General features: G+C 45.2%; 1 protein-coding gene across 2 annotated transcripts in view; it reads left to right on the forward strand.

Moving 5' to 3' along the window:
* The window catches only part of LOC144671774 (uncharacterized), a 51,383-nt gene that overhangs the window by 23,170 nt on the left and 6,009 nt on the right, over nt 1–22,204 (forward strand). For both annotated transcript variants that reach the window (XM_078533806.1, XM_078533807.1), the window contains exons 3-10: nt 3,081–3,428; nt 3,997–4,108; nt 4,805–4,952; nt 9,295–9,342; nt 10,222–10,299; nt 10,879–11,016; nt 15,313–15,396; nt 19,264–19,314. In XM_078533806.1, the coding sequence (XP_078389932.1) occupies nt 3,081–3,428; nt 3,997–4,108; nt 4,805–4,952; nt 9,295–9,342; nt 10,222–10,299; nt 10,879–11,016; nt 15,313–15,396; nt 19,264–19,314 (1,007 nt within the window). The remainder of the gene's footprint in view (nt 1–3,080; nt 3,429–3,996; nt 4,109–4,804; nt 4,953–9,294; nt 9,343–10,221; nt 10,300–10,878; nt 11,017–15,312; nt 15,397–19,263; nt 19,315–22,204) is intronic.

A 22,204-nucleotide genomic window follows, 5' to 3' on the forward strand; every position in this document is an offset into this window, starting at 1 on the left:
AAAGCTCTCCATCAGGTATAGTTTAATACAGTTAGATTCAGAGTAAAACACTCCATCAGGTATAGTTTAATACAGTTAGATTCAGATTAAAGCTCTCCAGGTATAGTTTAATACAGTTAGATTCAGAGTAAAGCTCTCCATCAGGTATAGTTTAATACAGTTAGATTCAGAGTAAAGCTCTCCATCAGGTATAGTTTAATACAGTTAGATTCAGAGTAAAGCTCTCCATCAGGTATAGTTTAATACAGTTAGATTCAGAGTAAAGCTCTCCATCAGGTATAGTTTAATACAGTTAGATTCAGAGTAAAACACTCCATCAGGTATAGTTTAATACAGTTAGATTCAGATTAAAGCTCTCCAGGTATAGTTTAATACAGTTAGATTCAGAGTAAAGCTCTCCATCAGGTATAGTTTAATACAGTTAGATTCAGAGTAAAACACTCCATCAGGTATAGTTTAATACAGTTAGATTCAGATTAAAGCTCTCCAGGTATAGTTTAATACAGTTAGATTCAGAGTAAAGCTCTCCATCAGGTATAGTTTAATACAGTTAGATTCAGAGTAAAACACTCCATCAGGTATAGTTTAATACAGTTAGATTCAGAGTAAAGCACTCCATCAGGTATAGTTTAATACAGTTAGATTCAGATTAAAGCTCTCCAGGTATAGTTTAATACAGTTAGATTCAGATTAAAGCTCTCCAGGTATAGTTTAATACAGTTAGATTCAGATTAAAGCTGTCCAGGTATAGTTTAATACAGTTAGATTCAGAGTAAAACACTCCATCAGGTATAGTTTAATACAGTTAGATTCAGAGTAAAACACTCCATCAGGTATAGTTTAATACAGTTAGATTCAGATTAAAGCTCTCCAGGTATAGTTTAATACAGTTAGATTCAGAGTAAAACACTCCATCAGGTATAGTTTAATACAGTTAGATTCAGATTAAAGCTCTCCATCAGGTATAGTTTAATACAGTTAGATTCAGAGTAAAGCTCTCCATCAGGTATAGTTTAATACAGTTAGATTCAGATTAAAGCTCTCCAGGTATAGTTTAATACAGTTAGATTCAGATTAAAGCTCTCCAGGTATAGTTTAATACAGTTAGATTCAGATTAAGGCTCTCCAGGTATAGTTTAATATAGTTAGATTCAGAGTAAAGCTCTCCAGGTATAGTTTAATACAGTTAGATTCGGATTAAAGCTCTCCAGGTATAGTTTAATATAGTTAGATTCAGAGTAAAGCTCTCCAGGTATAGTTTAATACAGTTAGATTCAGATTAAAGCTCTCCAGGTATAGTTTAATATAGTTAGATTCAGATTAAAGCTCTCCAGGTATAGTTTAATATAGTTAGATTCAGATTAAAGCTCTCCAGGTATAGTTTAATACAGTTAGATTCAGATTAAAGCTCTCCAGGTATAGTTTAATACAGTTAGATTCAGATTAAAGCTCTCCAGGTATAGTTTAATACAGTTAGATTCAGATTAAAGCTCTCCAGGTATAGTTTAATACAGTTAGATTCAGATTAAAGCTCTCCAGGTATAGTTTAATATAGTTAGATTCAGATTAAAGCTCTCCAGGTATAGTTTAATACAGTTAGATTCATATTAAAGCTCTCCAGGTATAGTTTAATACAGTTAGATTCAGATTAAAGCTCTCCAGATATAGTTTAATACAGTTAGATTCAGATTAAAGCTCTCCAGGTATAGTTTAATATAGTTAGATTCAGATTAAAGCTCTCCAGGTATAGTTTAATATAGTTAGATTCAGATTAAAGCTCTCCAGGTATAGTTTAATACAGTTAGATTCAGATTAAAGCTCTCCAGGTATAGTTTAATATAGTTAGATTCAGATTAAAGCTCTCCAGGTATAGTTTAATATAGTTAGATTCAGAGTAAAGCTCTCTAGGTAATGTTTAATACAGTTCGATCTATTATTTCGATCTATTGTTTCATCTCCACCTTTTAGCCCATTCCGATCCCTTCCCCCCACCCCACCCGCACTAGGGCCATCTGCCACTAGCCTGCTTCTCTTAATGTCCCCACTAGCACACCTTTTAGATAACATCACCACCGTCAACACCCCTTTGTCCTTTTGCCTATGACATCTTTGGCAGTCTCTTCTTGGCCTCCACCTATCACTGGCCCCCTATCAAGCTTTCCTGTCCCACCCCCTTCTACAAGGTTATATTTCATCCCATTTCTATATGTCTTAGCTCTGATGAAGGGTCATACGGACTCGAAATGTCACCTGTATCCCTCTCCGCAGATGCTGTCAGAGCTGCTGAGTTTTTCCAGCTATTTTTGTTTTTGTTCTAGATTTTAATACAGTTAGATTCAGAGTAGAACATTCCATCAGGTAAAGTTTTTAATACAGTTAAATTGAGAATGAAGGACTCCATCGAGTATAGTTTAATTGAGTTACTTTCAGAGTACACCAGTCCATCCATCAGGTATATTTTAATACAGTTAGATTCAGAGTAAAGCTCTCCATCAGGTATAGTTTAATACAGTTAGATTCAGAGTAAAACACTCCATCAGGTATAGTTGAATACAGTTAGATTCAGAGTAAAACACTCCATCAGGTATAGTTTAATACAGTTAGATTCAGATTAAAGCTCTCCAGGTATAGTTTAATACAGTTAGATTCAGAGTAAAGCTCTCCAGGTATAGTTTAATACAGTTAGATTCAGAGTAAAACACTCCATCAGGTATAGTTTAAGACAGTTAGATTCAGAGTAAAGCACTTCAGGTGTGATTTATTGCATTTGGATTCAGAGTAAAGCGCTCCATCCATCAGGTATAGTTTAATGGAGTTAGATTCACAATAATACTTTCACTATCCTTTACCTCATCATGTTCCTGATATGGTTGTCCCTCTGGTACAAATGTGACATTTTTCTGTTTCCTGCTTACGGCAAGCTGTGGAAGTGCCACACTTTCCACTGTTAGAGTTTACTACATTTAAACTCTATTTCTGGAGGGAAATTGCCAGTGTTTAATCTAATGCATGCCCTAGCCTGTGTGATTGTTTTATTGCAGCTGACCTTGCTTTTTCTGTCCTTCGGAATAACGTTGCAGATATGCTCGGAGTAAATGGGCACCCACTAAGCGACCCTGATGAAGCTCCGCCCTCGGACGTCAGCGCTCAATGCCAGCGCACCGTTGGAGATGACAACGGCATTGTCATCAGTCACGTGTGCAGCATTGGCTCCCAGATGGCGGAGCAGCTGTTTGGCGACGAGGAGGACAGCGGAGAGGGCAGCTCGGCAAGCGGTAGCAAGCACAAGCACGAGTCCGACGGCCAAGCAAGTGGTGTCGGAGAATCGGTGACTGAAGGAGCTGCTACCGGGCAGTCAAAGACCAGCGATCGACCCAGCACCAGCCACGTGTCGACCTTGAGCAATGAGCATATAGCTTGCATTCATGGTAAGGACTCTTCACAGTTAATCGGAGCGTGTAACCTTGCTGTGGCCTGACCACACTGCCACCTGCCAACATCGGTGGGCACTCCCTGGGGTGTTTTGGCCATTGTTTTCGGGATTTGAGAAAATTCATTCCCATTTGGGGAGTCTGCTTCCCCGGGTACTAAGGATTGGGTTGGTGAGAGGAGAGGTGAGGGATGGGGATGTGGGATCGCCATTTCCGTCTTCACCTCCAACTGTTTTGCAAACCACCCTTGAAGTCCAGGAGGGTTTACAGTTCAGCCCAGTGTGTGCTGGTCTGGTTGACCTGGGCCTGAAGTCATTGTTCCCTTCCCTCAACCCAATCCAGCTGCCCCACCCTTACTGCCAAGTGCGGACATGAAGGGAGGATAGGATTGGGCTTGACTTTCACACACTTGATGCTAAGTGGCCTGCCGACACTCACTGTCTTAGGTTGCACTGGTCGCTTGGATGTTAAACACAACCCCCAGGAGAGGGCGAAATTAAGCCACAGGCCTCAACCTTTTATGGCTGGACCTTTCATCCACACTAATGGTGATCTTCCTTTTCAGGCCTCCTGGATGAGTATATCCAAACCTATGGCAGCTTAATACCCCTGAACACCGACGAGGTCATTGAGAAACTACAGGATGTTTTTGAAGAAGATTTCTCCACCTCGCACAGGTACACATTGCTTCCATGTCAGGCTGGAGATAACTATTATTGTGTGGTGTGAAGTTTAACCTTCCTGTTCAATACAGAATGGAGATTTACCACAATGACTTTGTTATCCCTCCCCATGTTTATTTTTAGGAGCCCTCTCCCGTACCGCCTCTGTGTTTTTTTGGCTCCCCCTTCACCCCATGAGTCCCTGTTTCTCTGCTGCTTTGCCTCTCTCACTGACTTTCCACCCACCCTTCACTTCCCTTCCCACCCCTAGTTCAATGGACTGAGCCGTGGCTGAGATTTCCCCATGGGTGGGTTAAAAGGAGGGACCAGAAATAATTGCCTGACTTGCTTCGATTTGCTGAAGGGTTAACACAGGGCCTAATGGAGGCATAGAGATCTAGAAAGTGCTGGGTATGATTCCCTGTCTATTGAGTTAGCTATTCTCAGACAGGCAGTAGAATTGTCCACAATGCCCTGGCACTGGGTCTGCAGGGAAGAGCTTTATGAACATTGGTGAGGACAGGACTGGACTCTGTGGGATCACGTGGTCTGGCAAGTTCGTCACCTAGTTTGCTTAAAGCGTAAGCCACTGTGTCACTGTACCTCAGAGTAACTCTGGGGAGCAAGGTAAGGAGGCGAAACTTTTTAACTTGGGGCCAGAATTGTTTAGTTTTGAGTTTTGACTGTGATTTCTTCCGGCTCTGCACACAGGAAGAACATGATTCAGCACGTGATGCAGTCATACCACCGAATGATCGGGAACAATGCTGTCCGAAACTTTCGCGTCACGTACAAGAGGCATGTGCTCACCATGGATGACCTCTCCACTTTGTATGGGCAAAACTGGCTTAATGACCAGGTTATATTTCTTTTGTTGTTGACTATTTGGAATTGGTGGGTTATGATTGTTCATGCACTTAATACCTGTCCGGGGCAGTATAATGGTAATACTGGACTTGTAATCCGGAGGGCTGGACTAACAATTCAGAGACATGAGTTCAAATCCCACCATGGCAGCTGTGGAGTTTAAATTCAAATAACTAAATGAAACCTGGAATAGAAAGGCCGACGTAATGGCGGCCGTGACACTATTGGATTGTTGTTAAAAACCCTTCTGTCATTTAGGCAACAAAATGTGCCACCCTTAGCTGGTCTGGCCTGTACATGTCTCCAGATCTACAACAATGTGGTTCACCCTAACTCTCCACTGCAATGGCCTAGCAAACCACTCAGTTGTATTCAAGCAAGTGGCTCACCCACTGCCTTCTCAAGAGCAGTTATGAATGGGTAATGAGTCCAGTCTTGCCATTCACGCCTACACCCTGTGATTGAATTAAAACTGTATCATTAACATTATTTTCTTCTTCTCTTCTCCTCCCTACTGACCGTCCATCATCTAGTCACTGGAAAACATCAATTCCAGCTGTTGGATGGTTTCATGGTCCTGCCAAATGGCCGACCTCCCTTTGTGAACCTGGGCAGTGAGGCATTTTAACTATGGAGAGCCACCACAACTCAGTCTGTCCTCCTCAGCTGGCGTTGCCACCTGGCTCCCTCAGGATCAGGGTCCCTGAGCCTTGAGCAGTTTGCTCTAATTGTCTTTACTCCTTGACTAAAATCAGTCAGGGGCTGGATTGGGATGGACACTGGCTTCTAGTTGCCAGCTGTGTGGTGTGGTACATTTACCAGAGAGCCTGTGGTTTTGCTGATCACTCAGGAAATACCACCTCCTCTAGAAAGATGGAAGAGATTTTCCCCAACTTTGCAGTTTTTGTATCTGTTGTGATCACTTCCCTGTGTCGTGTGTTAGTTGCGAATAACGTGGAGATTGCCTGGTCTGCTCTTCGCTTGTTGAATTTGGAACTGTGCTGTACAGCATCAGACATTTAATACTGCTTTGCTCCTTTTAAATGGTTTAACAGTTCCATTAAAATTCTCAATGTAAAACCATGAAAATGTTGGATATCTTTAGTGGGTCAGGCAGCATCTGTGGATGGAGAGAAGCAGTTAAAGTTTTAGGTCGATGACCTTTCTTCAGAACTGGGAGAAGTTTGGAGGTTTAACAGTTGATGAGCAACTAAGGAGTCAATTATTAAAGTATACCCAGGCTCTAGAATCTTTTGTGTAGGAATTTCAGAGCTCTGCTTGTGTGCTGTTTCCCTGGGATGGTGCCATTTTAGGGAAGAGAGTGACAAACAATGGTGTACTTCTTAATTGGCAGCTTGGGGAAACTTAGCGATAACAGTTTGCAGCATCGTAGATCTGTACACATGAAGAAAGGAGTCTCAAAACACTTTACACTGAGGGCGGCAAAGACAATGGAAGAGTGTTGGGCTAGTAAAATGAAAAGATTGAGTAGGTTTTGAAGACGAGAGTTGGCGGTGAATGCAGAGGGAACTGGCAGGGCATTCTGGAGGACAGGAATACAGGGACAGAAGGAGTGGCCACAAATGGGGAAGTAAAGAGAAAGGGGAAGGGAAGCAATGGGATGTAGGGCAGGGGAGCTTCATGGCGGTAAAGTTGAGGCAATGCCATGGAGAGATTTGAAAGGCAAGAACTTTGAAGCCAGTTCATTGAAGAACAGGGATGAAATGGATGCCCAGACTTGGTTTTCCACCATTTGGATAAGTTGAAACCTGAGAGTTAAAGTAGGAAGGCTGGCTAGGAGAGGGTTAATAGAAGTGCCTCCACACGACAAGGCTGTGTGCTAGTATTCTGGCGGAGGGGTAGGAGCTGAGGTTGGCAAAATTGAGGGGGTGAAAGAGAGCAGTCTGGGGAATGCAAGCTAAGCTTGGGAATCAAGCAGTACATCAACAGTCTGCACCTCCTGAGTCAGCCTGAGTCAAAGCCAGCGGTAGGTATGAGGCTAGTGGGTTCCAAAGGGGGACCTTTAGTTTTGCCAGTATGAATATCTTAAGTCCTGCTAGTGGTAATAGTTGGAAAGTATGGTAATGGCCTTTGGATCAATGAAAGAGAGAAGGGGACGGATAGAGTGTCATCAACATACAGGTAATTAACCTTTGGATAATTAAACAACTCACTGGAGGAGGAGACTCCACAAATATCCCATCCTCAATGATGGAGGAGCCCAGCACATCAGTGTAAAAGATAAAGCTGAAGCATTTACGACAATCTTCAGCCAGAAGTGCCGAGTGGATGATCCATCTCGGCCTCCTCCAGAGGTCCCCGGCATCACAGATGCCTGTCTTCAGCCAATTCGATTCACTCCACGTGATATCAAGAAACGGCTGAAGGCACTGGATACTGCAGAGGCCATGGGCCCTGACAATATTCCGGCAATAGTACTGAAGACTTGTGCTCCAGAACTTGCTGTGCCCCTAGTTAAGCTGTTCCAGTACAGCTACAACACTGGCATCTACCCAGCAATGTGGAAAATTGCCCAGGTATGTCCTGTACACAAAAAGCAGAACAAGTCCAAACCTCCCCATCAGTCTGCTCTCGATCATCAGTAAAGTAATGGAAGGGGTCATCAACAGTGCTATCAAGCAGCACTTGCTTAGCAATAACCTGCTCCCTGATGCCCAGTTTGGGTTCTGCCAGGACCACTCAGCTCCTGACTTCATTACAGCCTTGGTTCAAACATGGACAAAAGAGCTGAACTCCCGCGGTAAGGTGAGAGTGACTGCCCTTAACATCAAGGCAGCATTTGACCGAGTGTGGCATCAAGGAGCCCTAGCAAAACTGGAGTCAATGGGAATCATGGAAAACTCTCCGCTGGTTGGAGTCATGCCTAGCACAAAGGAAGATGGTTGTGGTTGTTGGAGGTCAGTCATCTCAGCTCCATGACATCACTGCAGGAGTTCCTCAGGGTAGTGTCCTCAGCCCAACCATCTTCAGCTGCTTCATCAATGACCTTCCTTCCATCAGAAGGTCAGAAGTGGGGATGTTCGCTGATGATTGCACAATGTTCAGCACCATTCGCGACTCCTCAGATACTGAAGCAGTCCATGTCCAAATACAGCAAGACCTGGACAATATCCAGGCTTGGGCTGACAAGTGGCAAGTAACATTTGCGCCACACAAGTGCCAGGCAATGACCATCTCCAACAAGAGAGAATCTAACCATCGCCCCTTGACTGTCAATGGCATTACCATCACTGAATCTCTCACTATCGATATCCTGGGGGTTACCATTGACCAGAAACTGAACTGGACTAGCCATATAAATATTGTGGTTACAAGAGCAGGTCAGAGGCTAGGAATCCTGCGACGAGTAACTCACCTCGTGACCCCTCAAAGCCTGTCCACCATCTGCAAGGCACAAGTCAGGAGTGTGATGGAATACTCTCCATTTGCCTGGACGAGTGCAGCTCCAACAACACTCAAAAAGCTCGACACCATCCAGGAAAAAGCAGCCGCTTGATTGTCACCCCATCTACAAACATTCACTCCCTCCACCACCGACGCACAGTAGCAGTAGTGTGTGTACCATCTACAAGATGCACTGCAAAGAATTCACCAAGGCTCCTTAGACAGTACCTTCCAAACCCACGATCGCTACCATCTAGAAGGACAAGGGCAGCAGATAGATAGGAACACCACCACATGGACGTTCCCCTCCAAACCACTCACCATCCTGATATCACCATTTTTTTTTTTACTGTCACTGGGTCAAAATCCTGGAACTCCCTCCCTAACAGCACTGTGGGTGTACCTACACCACAGGGACTGCAGCGGTTCAAGAAGGCAGCAGCTCATCACCACCACCTTGAGGGCAACTAGGGATGGGCAATAAATGCTGGCCCAGCCAGCAAAGCCCACATCCTATGAATGAATAAAAAAAACCCCTTTTGCTTGTGGATGTTTTTGCCAAGCGCGGAGGCAGGGGTGGTGATAGTATTAGACAATGAAGGCAACAGCTCCAAGGGGGAATCACTGAAGTCAGAATAGTTCACTCCACAGCCTGCACATTGAGGTTTACTTCAGACAGGACCAGGTGACTGTTTTGATCTTTGGCGGAGCCTGAATGGAAGTTGCTTTGCCCCCATCCCAACAGACAATGGAAAGGAATTAGCTGCGGCTTTGGAAGCAGGAGTTCCACATAAAATAGAACAGGGACCTATTTTGGGGTGGAGAGAGAGAGAGAGAGAGAGTGAATTGAGTGTTATAAAGTAGATGCTGAGGCTGTCCTTGGTGTTAGTGATGAGAGATGAAGTACTTTTTCTTATGCTGCACTGCAGGTCATGAACATGTATGGAGACCTGGTTATGGACACCGTCCCTGATAAGGTAAGTCCACTCACTCAAGTGACTCAGGCTGCCTGTAATGGGGGCGGGTGTGTGTGTGTTTTCAGTAATCTGAACACATGCTACTGAATGCTTGCAATAACAATGGAAAATGCTGCTAATAGGCTAAAGTTCTTGCTCTGTACTCTGATCTCCTGAAGAGGATGAGATGGAGGAGGAAACACGGAGGGAAAGCTTGATTTTACAAAGCAGCTCAGTCAAGTTGGCGAAGCCTGCTTGCACAGGAGGTTGGCACAAACTTGGAAAAGCAGTTGCCTTTTCTCGTTGGGAATTATCTAGTTTTGCAACCAATTAAAGTGAATGTGTTTAGAATCAAAGCCGAAATCAAAATATCCTTTTCAAGGCATTTTCCTGAACATAGTCGGCCATCTTTGTCTCTAAATTGCGATATTAAGATGTTCTACTAATCGCTTCTTTTGCCAAACATCTTAAACCTGTGTCCTCTGCTTAACGACCCTCCTACCAGTGGAAACAGCTTCCCCCTTTCTTGCCTATCGAAGCCCCTTATGAGATTCCTTTAGTCTTTCCTGCTCTAAGGAGAACGATCCGAGCTTCTGCAGTCTCTCCACATAACTGAAGCCCCTCATCCCTGGTACCATTCTGGTAAATCTCCTCTGCACCCATATTCTTAGTCTGAATGTCATGCCAGAATGCTTCGTTAAGGAAGAGTGCAGACTCATTGGGGAGAGGAGTGAAAGAGAAGATTGGTTTAGAGGCTGTAGATTTGTAAGGGTTGGCGGGTTGTGGAGGGCGGGGAATGTTACGAGTGATGGATTAGTAAGGTGGGTTTGGTACTGCAGGGTGATACCATCACAAGGTGAAACTGTCTTTAAGAATTTCACGTCTGTTTTCTGTACCCAGGTTCACTTCTTCAACAGCTTTTTTTATGACAAGCTGAGAACCAAGGGCTACGATGGGGTGAAGAGATGGACTAAAAATGTAAGATTTCTCACCTAATGTGAGCCTCAGGTACAACATGGATTGAATGTAGAGCAAAGTTCCCTCTGACCTGTCCCTGAACTGCCAGGCCAGATAACTACAAGGAGGAATGTCGAATGAACTATCCTTTATGAACTATCACAGCACGTTCAGGCAAAGTGCCTCCAAGGAATGGGTGCAATGTTTGAACCTTCAGAAGGGTTCCCACTGCACCAGTGTAAAATTCCTTCTTAATTTTGTTTGGGGTGAAGCTCTTCCTAAACTCCTGTCCCCTCTTTTCCGCCCCTCCTCGTTTTCCCTTGTAATCTTCTAAAGGCATTGCAGGGTATGATTACAGTGATTCTGATACTCCACTGACGTGCTCATTCTTTTTGTGTAAGAGCAGGCTATTCAGCTTGGGAGGGGAATGCTGTAGGATGAACCCAATCTGGTCCTTGCCTGTTATCTGCATTCACTCTTTCCAGAAGGGGTCACTGGGGTGGGGTTAGAGAATTGTTGGCTCCTTATCCTTTGCTTGAGGACACTGGGTCTAATCGTTATCTAGCTTGTTACGCTATTTATTGTATTTTCTTTTTGTAGGTTGACATTTTTAACAAAGATCTGCTCTTGATTCCCATCCACTTGGAGGTTCACTGGTCTCTGATCTCCGTTGATGTCCGTGAAAAGACAATAACGTACTTTGACTCCCAGCGCACCCTGAACAGGAGGTGCCCCAAGGTACTGGGACAGGGACCTGGTTCCTGCCATTCACCTCAGCAATTGCCCTTATTGCGTCGTGTGCAAAAGGAAAAGTAAGGTTTACTGGCAATGTCTTTATTCTCCCAATAGGAACATAGGAAATAGGAGCAGGAGTAGGCCCTTCAGTCCCTCAAATCTGCTCTGCCTTTCAACTAGATCATGGCTAATCTTCTACCTCAACAACTATCCCCATAGCCCTTGATATCTTTACTAACTGGAAACCCATCAATCTCTGCCTTGATTGTGCTCCAAACATTCACCACCCTGTGAGTGAAGAAATTCCTCGTCTCAGTCTGAAATGGCCTATTCCTTACTCTGAGATGGTGTTCCCTGTTTCTAGACCAGGAGAAGAAAAACAGTCAAATATCTATTTTTTAAGTCTTCAAGCTTGCTGTAAAATAGAGGCCCATCATTTTGATCCCCTCCTCTTCAGAGCAGGAGTGTCCAAACGTTTTACTCTGTTGGCCATATCGTTCCATACCATGGAGCCCCACGTGAAATCATAGAGCTCCCCAAATTCAAGGAATATACACAAACAGTTATTTTCCCCTCCACTCATTCACTCTCCCCACCACCCCCATTCACTCCCCCCACCCTTCTCCCCCATTCACTCTATCCCCCAGACCACATCTAAGTCACAAGCTGCTCATTAGAGAAGGAAGAAGGTGATTGACTGGCGCTCACAGGTAGTGTGAGGCCCTGGTCCCAATTTAGACAGTTCGAATCCAGTGATCACTGGGACCGGAACCAGTTGACCATAGAAAGTGACAGACCTGTACCCACCATTACTGTACCCCAGTATCAGACTGCTACCCACCAGTACTGTACCCCAGTATCAGACTGCTACCCACCAGTACTGTACCCCAGTATCAGACTGCTACCCACCAGTACTGTACCCCAGTATCAGACTGCTACCCACCAGTACTGTACCCCAGTATCAGACTGCTACCCACCAGTACTGTACCCCAGTATCAGACTGCTACCCACCAGTATGTACCCCAGTATCAGACTGCTACCCACCAGTACTGTACCCCAGTATCAGACTGCTACCCACCATTACTGTACCCCAGTATCAGACTGCTACCCACCAGTACTGTGTCCCAGTATCAGACTGCTACCCACCAGTACTGTACCCCAGTATCAGACTGCTACCCACCAGTACTGTACCCCAGTATCAGACTGCTACCCACCAGTACTGTACCCCAGTATCAGACTGCTACCCACCAGTACTGTACCCCAGTATCAGACTGCTACCCACCAGTACTGTGTCCCAGTATCAGACTGCTACCCACCAGTACTGTACCCAAGTATCAGACTGCTACCCACCAGTATGTACCCCAGTATCAGACTGCTACCCACCAGTACTGTACCCCAGTATCAGACTGCTACCCACCAGTACTGTACCCCAGTATCAGACTGCTACCCACCAGTACTGTACCCCAGTATCAGACTGCTACCCACGAGTACTGTACCCCAGTATCAGACTGCTACCCACCATTACTGTACCCCAGTATCAGACTGCTACCCACCAGTACTGTGTCCCAGTATCAGACTGCTACCCACCAGTACTGTACCCCAGTATCAGACTGCTACCCACCAGTACTGTACCCCAGTATCAGACTGCTACCCACCAGTACTGTACCCCAGTATCAGACTGCTACCCACCAGTACTGTACCCCAGTATCAGACTGCTACCCACCAGTACTGTACCCCAGTATCAGACTGCTACCCACCAGTACTGTACCCCAGTATCAGACTGCTACCCACCAGTACTGTACCCCAGTATCAGACTGCTACCCACCATTACTGTACCCCAGTATCAGACTGCTACCCACCAGTACTGTGTCCCAGTATCAGACTGCTACCCACCAGTACTGTACCCCAGTATCAGACTGCTACCCACCAGTACTGTACCCCAGTATCAGACTGCTACCCACCAGTACTGTACCCCAGTATCAGACTGCTACCCACCAGTACTGTGTCCCAGTATCAGACTGCTACCCACCAGTACTGTACCCCAGTATCAGACTGCTACCCACCAGTACTGTACCCCAGTATCAGACTGCTACCCACCAGTACTGTACCCCAGTATCAGACTGCTACCCACCAGTACTGTACCCCAGTATCAGACTGCTACCCACCAGTACTGTGTCCCAGTATCAGACTGCTACCCACCAGTACTGTACCCCAGTATCAGACTGCTACCCACCAGTACTGTACCCCAGTATCAGACTGCTACCCACCAGTACTGTACCCCAGTATCAGACTGCTACCCACCAGTACTGTGTCCCAGTATCAGACTGCTACCCACCAGTACTGTACCCCAGTATCAGACTGCTACCCACCAGTACTGTACCCCAGTATCAGACTGCTACCCACCAGTACTGTACCCCAGTATCAGACTGCTACCCACCAGTACTGTACCCCAGTATCAGACTGCTACCCACCAGTACTGTGTCCCAGTATCAGACTGCTACCCACCAGTACTGTACCCCAGTATCAGACTGCTACCCACCAGTACTGTACCCCAGTATCAGACTGCTACCCACCAGTACTGTACCCCAGTATCAGACTGCTACCCACCAGTACTGTACCCCAGTATCAGACTGCTACCCACCAGTACTGTGTCCCAGTATCAGACTGCTACCCACCAGTACTGTACCCCAGTATCAGACTGCTACCCACCAGTACTGTACCCCAGTATCAGACTGCTACCCACCAGTACTGTACCCCAGTATCAGACTGCTACCCACCAGTACTGTACCCCAGTATCAGACTGCTACCCACCAGTACTGTACCCCAGTATCAGACTGCTACCCACCAGTACTGTACCCCAGTATCAGACTGCTACCCACCAGTACTGTGTCCCAGTATCAGACTGCTACCCACCAGTACTGTACCCCAGTATCAGACTGCTACCCACCAGTACTGTACCCCAGTATCAGACTGCTACCCACCAGTACTGTACCCCAGTATCAGACTGCTACCCACCAGTACTGTACCCCAGTATCAGACTGCTACCCACCAGTACTGTACCCCAGTATCAGACTGCTACCCACCAGTACTGTACCCCAGTATCAGACTGCTACCCACCAGTACTGTGTCCCAGTATCAGACTGCTACCCACCAGTACTGTACCCCAGTATCAGACTGCTACCCACCAGTACTGTGTCCCAGTATCAGACTGCTACCCACCAGTACTGTGTCCCAGTATCAGACTGCTACCCACGAGTACTGTACCCCAGTATCAGACTGCTACCCACCAGTACTGTACCCCAGTATCAGACTGCTACCCACCAGTACTGTACCCCAGTATCAGACTGCTACCCACCAGTACTGTACCCCAGTATCAGACTGCTACCCACCAGTACTGTACCCCAGTATCAGACTGCTACCCACCAGTACTGTGTCCCAGTATCAGACTGCTACCCACCAGTACTGTACCCCAGTATCAGACTGCTACCCACCAGTACTGTGTCCCAGTATCAGACTGCTACCCACCAGTACTGTACCCCAGTATCAGACTGCTACCCACCAGTACTGTACCCCAGTATCAGACTGCTACCCACCAGTACTGTACCCCAGTATCAGACTGCTACCCACCATTACTGTACCCCAGTATCAGACTGCTACCCACCAGTACTGTACCCCAATGTCAGATCTGTACCCTCCAGCACCTTCCCCCAATGTCAGACTTGTACCCACCAGTACTGTACCCCAATGTCAGACCTGTACCCTCCAGTACTGTACCCCAATGTCAGACCTGTACCCTCCAGTACTGTACCCCAATGTCAGACCTGTACCCTCCAGTACTGTACCCCAATGTCAGATCTGTCCCCACCAGTACTGTACCCCAATGTCAGACCTGTCCCCACCAGTACTGTACCCCAATGTCAGACCTGTACCCTCCAGTACTGTACCCCAATGTCAGACCTGTACCCTCCAGTACTGTACCCCAGTGTTATACAGTGACAGACCCATCCCCACCAGTACTGTACCCCAGTGTTATACAGTGACAGACCCATCCCCACCAGTACTGTACCCCAGTGTTATACAGTGACAGACCTATACCCATCAGTGCAGTACTCCAGTCAGATGCAGTGACAAGACTGTGACCCAATGACTGGGAGTTTTGCACAGTTCAAACAAAAACAATATAAATATCCAACAAATAGCTGCCTCAGTGTGATGGCAACCGTGGACTGGGGAGAGGTTGACAATGTAGAAACTAAAGCATCTATTTTGAAGCAATGTGAAATTGCGTTTTGCTTTCAGCATATTGGGAAGTACCTGCAGGCTGAGGCCATCAAGAAGAATCGTCAGGATTTCTACGATGACTGGAAGGGATATTTCAAAATGGTGGGTAGCCTGAAAATTCATTTTCATGGATTGTGCGTAGCTAAGTCTTAGGATTAGTTAGAGAAGAGTTACCTGAACGATTATTGTACAGAGCACCCAGGAGAAATGACTATTTATTTTAAACTGTTAACTGAAATAAGAATGTTAATATTTTTATTTTCTGACACACGGTGGCAGCATTAAGCATTCCCAACTGAGGTACAGCACGGGGTTAGATACAGAGTAAAGCTCCCTTTACACTGTTCCCATCAAACACTCCCAGGACAGGTACAGCACGGGGTTAGATACAGAGTAAAGCTCCCTTTACACTGTTCCCATCAAACACTCCCAGGACAGGTACAGCACGGGGTTAGATACAGAGTAAAGCTCCCTCTACACTGTCCCCATCAAACACTCCCAGGACAGGTACAGCACGGGGTTAGATACAGAGTAAAGCTCCCTCTACACCGTCCCCATCAAACACTCCCAGGGCAGGTACAGCACGGGGTTAGATACAGAGTAAAGCTCCCTCCACACTGTCCCCATCAAACACTCCCAGGGCAGGTACAGCACGGGGTTAGATACAGAGTAAAGCTCCCTCTACACTGTCCCCATCAAACACTGCCAGGACAGGTACAGCACGGGTTTACATACAGAGTAAAGCTCCCTCTACACTGTCCCCATCAAACACTCCCAGGACAGGTACAGCACGGGGTTAGATACAGAGTAAAGCTCCCTCTACACTGTCCCCATCAAACACTCCCAGGACAGGTACAGCACGGGGTTAGGTACAGAGTAAAGCTCCCTCTACACCGTCCCCATCAAACACTCCCAGGACAGGTACAGCACGGGGTTAGATACAGAGTAAAGCTCCCTCTACACTATCCCTGTCAAACACTCCCAGGACAGGTACAGCACGGGGTTAGATACAGTGTAAAGCTCCTTCCACACTGTCCCCATCAAACACTCCCAGGACAGGTACAGCACGGGGTTAGATACAGAGTAAAGCCCCCTCTACACTGTCCCCATCAAACACTCCCAGGGCAGGTACAGCACGGGGTTAGATACAGAGTAAAGCTCCCTCTACACTGTTCCCCATCAAACACTCCCAGGGCAGGTACAGCAGCGGGTTAGATACAGAGTAAAGCTCCCTCTACACCGTCCCCATCAAACACCCCCAGGACAGGGACAGCACGGGTTTAGATACAGAGTAAAGCTCCCTCTACACTGTCCTCATCAAACACTCCCAGGACAGGTACAGCATGGGTTTAGGTACAGAGTAAAGCTCCCTCTACACTGTCCCCATCAAACACTCCCAGGACAGGTACAGCACAGGTTTAGATACAGAGTAAAGCTCCCTCTACACCGTCCCCATCAAACACTCCCAGGACAGGTACAGCACGGGGTTAGATACAGAGTGAAGCTCCCTCTACACTGTCCCCATCAAACACTCCCAGGACAGGTACAGCATAGGTTTAGGTACAGAGTAAAGCTCCCTCTACACTGTCCCCATCAAATACTCCCAGGACAGGTACAGAAGATTAGATGTAGAGTAAATCTCCCTCTAGTATCCCTTTAATGTTCCTTTATCTTAACCTTTCTATGGTGTACTTTTCTGCATCTTTCAGACATTTTTCTGTCTTCCACCAGCCAGCCTCCTGTGATCCCTGAAAAAGATTTACTGACCAGTTAGGAGTGGTGTTGTGTTGTAGGTACTGGCAGGCCATGGACACTTTCATCAGCCTTGGACTTAGGGATGCAATGGTGTGGGCTGCAAGGGAGGCCCAATTTGCATCATTTTGTGGCTTGATCCATTTCTAAGATGGAAACTTCTCATTCCCTGCAAAGAGCCGATTTAACCAACATCTGTTGGATATCCGGTCCTTTAGTACTTAGTGCTGTATCGGGGTAAAGGGCTGATCTGCTTGGGGTATGTGACCAAGAGAGAAGATGGAAATTAAATTTCAAACTTTAAGAAATTGACCATCTGTTTTAATGTAGTTAATCGGCTGTACTGGCCTAATTCTCTCTCATGTTTAGAACAGTGGGTATTCAAAGGAGCTGTATACCATAATGTAAATGCCTCCAACTTATTAGTCAGCTTGTTGAAATATCGCTTACAGTAGTTCAATTTTTTTTTATTATTTATTCCTGGGTTACGGGTATCGCTGGGTAGACAGAATTTATTGTCCATCCCTAATTGCCCTTGAGAAGGTGGTGATGAGCCGCTGCAGTCCATGTGGTGTAGGTACACCCACAGTGCTGTTAGGGAGGGAGTTCCAGGATTTTGACCCAGTAACGATGAAGAAATGGCGATATATTTCTAAGTCAGGATCTTTAACACTGCCGAATCCAGGCTAAACAACATCAGGTGACTTTATTTAATGTAGCACAGGGTGCTCAATATTATAAAAATCATGGTTTAAAATGATTGGCAAAAGAAGCAGATGCAACATGAAAAAACACTTTCTTCTGCAGAAAGTTGTGACCTGGAAGACACTGCCTGAAAGGGCGGTGGAAGCAGATTCAGCAGGAATTTTCAAAAGGGAATTGGATAAATACTTGAGTGGGGGAACATTTAAGAGCTGTGGGGAATGGGATTAATTGGACAGCTCTTTCAAAGAGCCAGCACTGGCACAGTGGGCAGAATCACCTTCCTCCAGTGCGGTATCATTGTTCGATAGTTTATGATTAATGAAATCCTGTTGGACTATGATATAGGGCAAGTCTTGCACCATTTCACTTTCATTAAAAGTTCTTTGCCCAAAATGAAAGTATCAGCTACTTAACTATTTTGTTCTCCTTCGGTGTGGGCAGTGCTATTACTGGTAGACCTAGGGTGAGAGATTGAATCTGGTATCACCCTCAGAGGATTTAAGAAATGACGTGGGCCAGCTGTGTATTACTTTCATGTGATGGAACTCTGAGCACCCAGTAATTGCCGCCTTAAATAGTGTGGTATTTTCTCCAGCCTATATCGTGTATTTAATTAGTTCTGCTGAAAGTACTGTGGCTGCTCCCTTCACCTCCCTCCACATCTCTTCAGACAAAAAGAGTAATAGGGCACAAGTGGTCAGCCTTTAAAACAGCCACAAGTTCATGGTTTCCTGGATATTGAAATCTTGGTTTGGGTGCCAGGATAGTTACATACAGTGTATATAGGAGGGCAGAAGGAAGCATTGTTAAAGTCTTGGGTTCAGATGATGTCCTAAATGAATGGTACTTGTATTGCACACAGTGGCTCCCCTTGGTCGTTCATTCCCATATATTCATCATCCTTTTACATAATTAAAATATAACTCTCTTTCCAACCTTCTGAGATTGTGGCACATTTGCAGCTCCAGCTACCCAGCTATCTTTTTTTTAATGAAGGCTATCCTACCTTTTTAATTTTCTTTAGTAAAGGAAACCCAGGGAAAAGCAGGGTTATCCCAGTCTCTCTTCAGCCAGTGAAAGGGCCTTCCCTGTTGAAATAAATGTGTACTTGGGCGATTGGTATCTTCTCTAGTCTCGTGGGAAGTTCCATTTGGCAGCTGCCCATAGTGATATGAGGTCAGGATGTGGAGGGTTGCAGCTGTAGACCCGGGGTCCATCCCTCCATGATGTCTGAGTAATGCCTGAGAGTCCTTTGTGAGAACAATATTGGGTAGGATTCTGGCCAATGCCAAAGCTGCCGATGTTTATGAAAACCCAATATGGAATACATTCATTTGAAGCAAGTAATATTTTTTTTTAAAAAACTATTTTGCTTGTTAATCTGTTCTCTTTTGGTCAGTTTATGTAATCTGTGATCTCCGCTTGAGAGTAATATGCCCTGTGTGTATTGTAAAGTTACCTTGGACTTTGGGATTGGAACTATAAGCTAATTTTATTCATTTCCCTTTGCAGAATGTTGCAAGGCAAAACAACGACAGTGATTGCGGAGCCTTCGTATTGCAGGTGTGTGAAACAGGCCTTTGTCAAGAACAGCTCAGTTACTACTCCAAATGAGAATTGCTGGCCTGGTCTCTCCTTGCCTGCTCTTTTCACCCTCTGTAGTATACCTTCTCTGCTTCTACTGGCTGTGCTGCCCAACCTCATAATATTATTTCAAACATACAAAAAAAAGGACAGGTACACAGGAACAGGAGGAGGCCATTCAGCCCCTTGAGCCTGTTCATGGCTGCTCTGTATCTTGACTCCATTTACCTACCTTGGTTCCATAACCCTTAATCCCCCTCACCCAACAAAAATCTCAGTCTCGATTTTTGAAATTTCCAATTGACCCCACCCCCACCCACCCAGCCCCAACAGATTTTGGGGGAGAGAGTTCCAGATTTCCATTCCCCTCTAGGTGAAGAAGTGCTTCCTGACATCACCCTGAACAGCCTGGCTTTAATTTTAAGGTTAGGTCCCCTTGTTCTGGACTCTTCTACCAGAGAAAATAGTTCCTATCCTATCAAATCCTTTCATCATTTTAAACATCTCAAATAGCTCACCTCTTAACTTTGTATATTCAAGGGAGTGCAAGCCTAGTCCATGCAACCTGCCCTCATAGTATCATACAATATGTGTTATATAATATTCCCCCTCAGCCAGTCACACTCATCTCAATCCCCTGAAGTCCCAGGAAATTGCTCTCCGATCCCTGAAGGTGAAACCCAGGTGATCAGTGAATTGGCGACCCATTTACCTTGACGTGGATGGGTTGGCCAATCTCAGGAACTTATCCAGCTCCCTGTTGCTTGCTGGCATTGAACCTGCACTGTCTACACATGCTGACAATTTGTTCCAGGGCTCAATAACTCTGAAAATATGAACGTCCCAATATCTAACTTTGTTATGTGCTTCTGCATCTTATACTTATATCTCTTGATTCTCCCTAACCTATCTAGTGCAAATAGCTTATCCACTTGGGGAAGAATTTTCATGTCTTAAAGACCTCAGTTAAATTTCCTCTCCACCCGTGCTTTGACTAAAATACCAAGGCTCTCTAAGCCTGTTATGCTAACTGAAGGCCTTTAAAATCGGTATCAGTTTAATGATATACCATTGTATCTTTTTAAAGTTCGTTATATCATCTAACATGTAAAGGGGACCAAGGCTGAACGAGTATTCTGAATGAAGCCAAATCGAGGCCTTCTACACATACCACAATTTTGTGTTTAACTACATTTATCAACACTGAAAGACATCTGCCCTGTGCAGGCCCGTTTTCCCCATTGCATCTAGATCTTCCTGAGATCGAAGACCATTACACCCACATGTATCTTTGCATCTTGCGGTTAGTTCCCTTGACATCTTCATCTAGACCATTGATACAGATGGTGAAGATGGCCACTGCCGGTGACTGGTTCTCCTGCTGTATCACTGCCATTGATAAGTATCTTCCGTCTACCAGACTGTAACCAGTTTGTTGTCCAACCCAAAATCTGTTCACCAATCTCACAGGACCCAATTTTTGTTTGGCACCTTGCCAAAGGGTTTTTGAAAATTAAGATACACAGTGTCGAACGGGCCATTCAAGCCCACCCAATCACTAATGCCCTCAAAAAAAGAAACAACTAGACAGGTCCTTCTTTTGTTGAGACTCCATAATATAAGCCCTTCTCTGTTGAGGTTCACATGACCCCGTCAAGCAACTTGCTTGTACCCAAAGTCAAACTAATGAGCCTGTGATTTTCCAGTTCTGACTGAGATCTGTTTTGAGATCACTTATTTTGGAGGACTATTGACGCTGAATTATAGAATCAACCTGAGATGTATCATTGATAACCAAAATCATCTTACGTACTGAAGACTGATGCAAAGTAGCCAATGAAAAACCTGGGAATCCACTAGATTCTGCCCTGGTGAATCTTTCAGTGGCCTTTCAAGTTCTTGATGAGCTTCTGACTTCCTAACGTGGCTGAAAATTACTTTGATGTTACCAGCATGCCTAACTGTCATTCTTTCCCATCTCCTTTCGGCTGTTCTAGTTGCAGGCTTTTGATGCCTTCAGCTGCATTTGATACATAGCCCTGTCTTTTTGAGGGGAATTTGCTTTAAGCCAGTAAAAATATTTCTGCTTAAGTCTTGATTTGTCTGTTGTTATGGGCTTTGGGCCAGTTTGGTTTGGTTTTACCATGTATTCTTTTTACTCTAGGGGCATGCTTAACTTCCTTTTGCATTTTGGAGGCATTCCATTTTTCTTTAATGTTTCCATTAACCCTGCCTGATAAAACCTTTGAACTAATCTTTAACTAATCCACCATCTTTGCAAATGTACTGGCAGCCATATCAAAAATCTAGTGGTTGCATTGGATTTGCATTACCTTGCTTTGACTGATCCAAGTTAAATCTAATAATATTATGATCACTTTTGTAAGACCTGTAATGACTGATTCTTCACTATTCTTTTAATGGAAGCAAGTCCTGCACATTGCAGGAACCTGTCTCTGTTGGGCCTGGGGAACCACATACCTGGTTTTTAAAAAGGTGTCATGGTGACGTGTGCCCCTTTATAAAGATGGACAAGGAACTCCTCAGTTCATCTTGACCTATGACTGTAGCATCCAACTGGTTAATACCCTTTCACCCTACATAGAAAATGCCTTCTCCCTCAGCATTTGAAGCATGTTGAATGGCAATTGTTTTAGTTGAAGGAAACCTTACTGAGTTAGGTTCTTTATGTCCTTCATTCCATTTGTTTTCACTCCAAATGATGCCAATCCACCAGGCTAGCCTGTGAAACCCTTTATACAATGATACGATAATGAAATCTGTCACCACACTCATTGTTTAAGTTCACTCAATTTTGATAGAGCGGATACAGAGATAATGCTTTTAGTTGTGGGGAAGAGCATTAACT

The sequence above is a fragment of the Cetorhinus maximus genome, chromosome 34 (assembly GCF_964194155.1).
Source record: "Cetorhinus maximus chromosome 34, sCetMax3.hap1.1, whole genome shotgun sequence".
Lineage (NCBI taxonomy): Eukaryota > Metazoa > Chordata > Chondrichthyes > Lamniformes > Cetorhinidae > Cetorhinus > Cetorhinus maximus.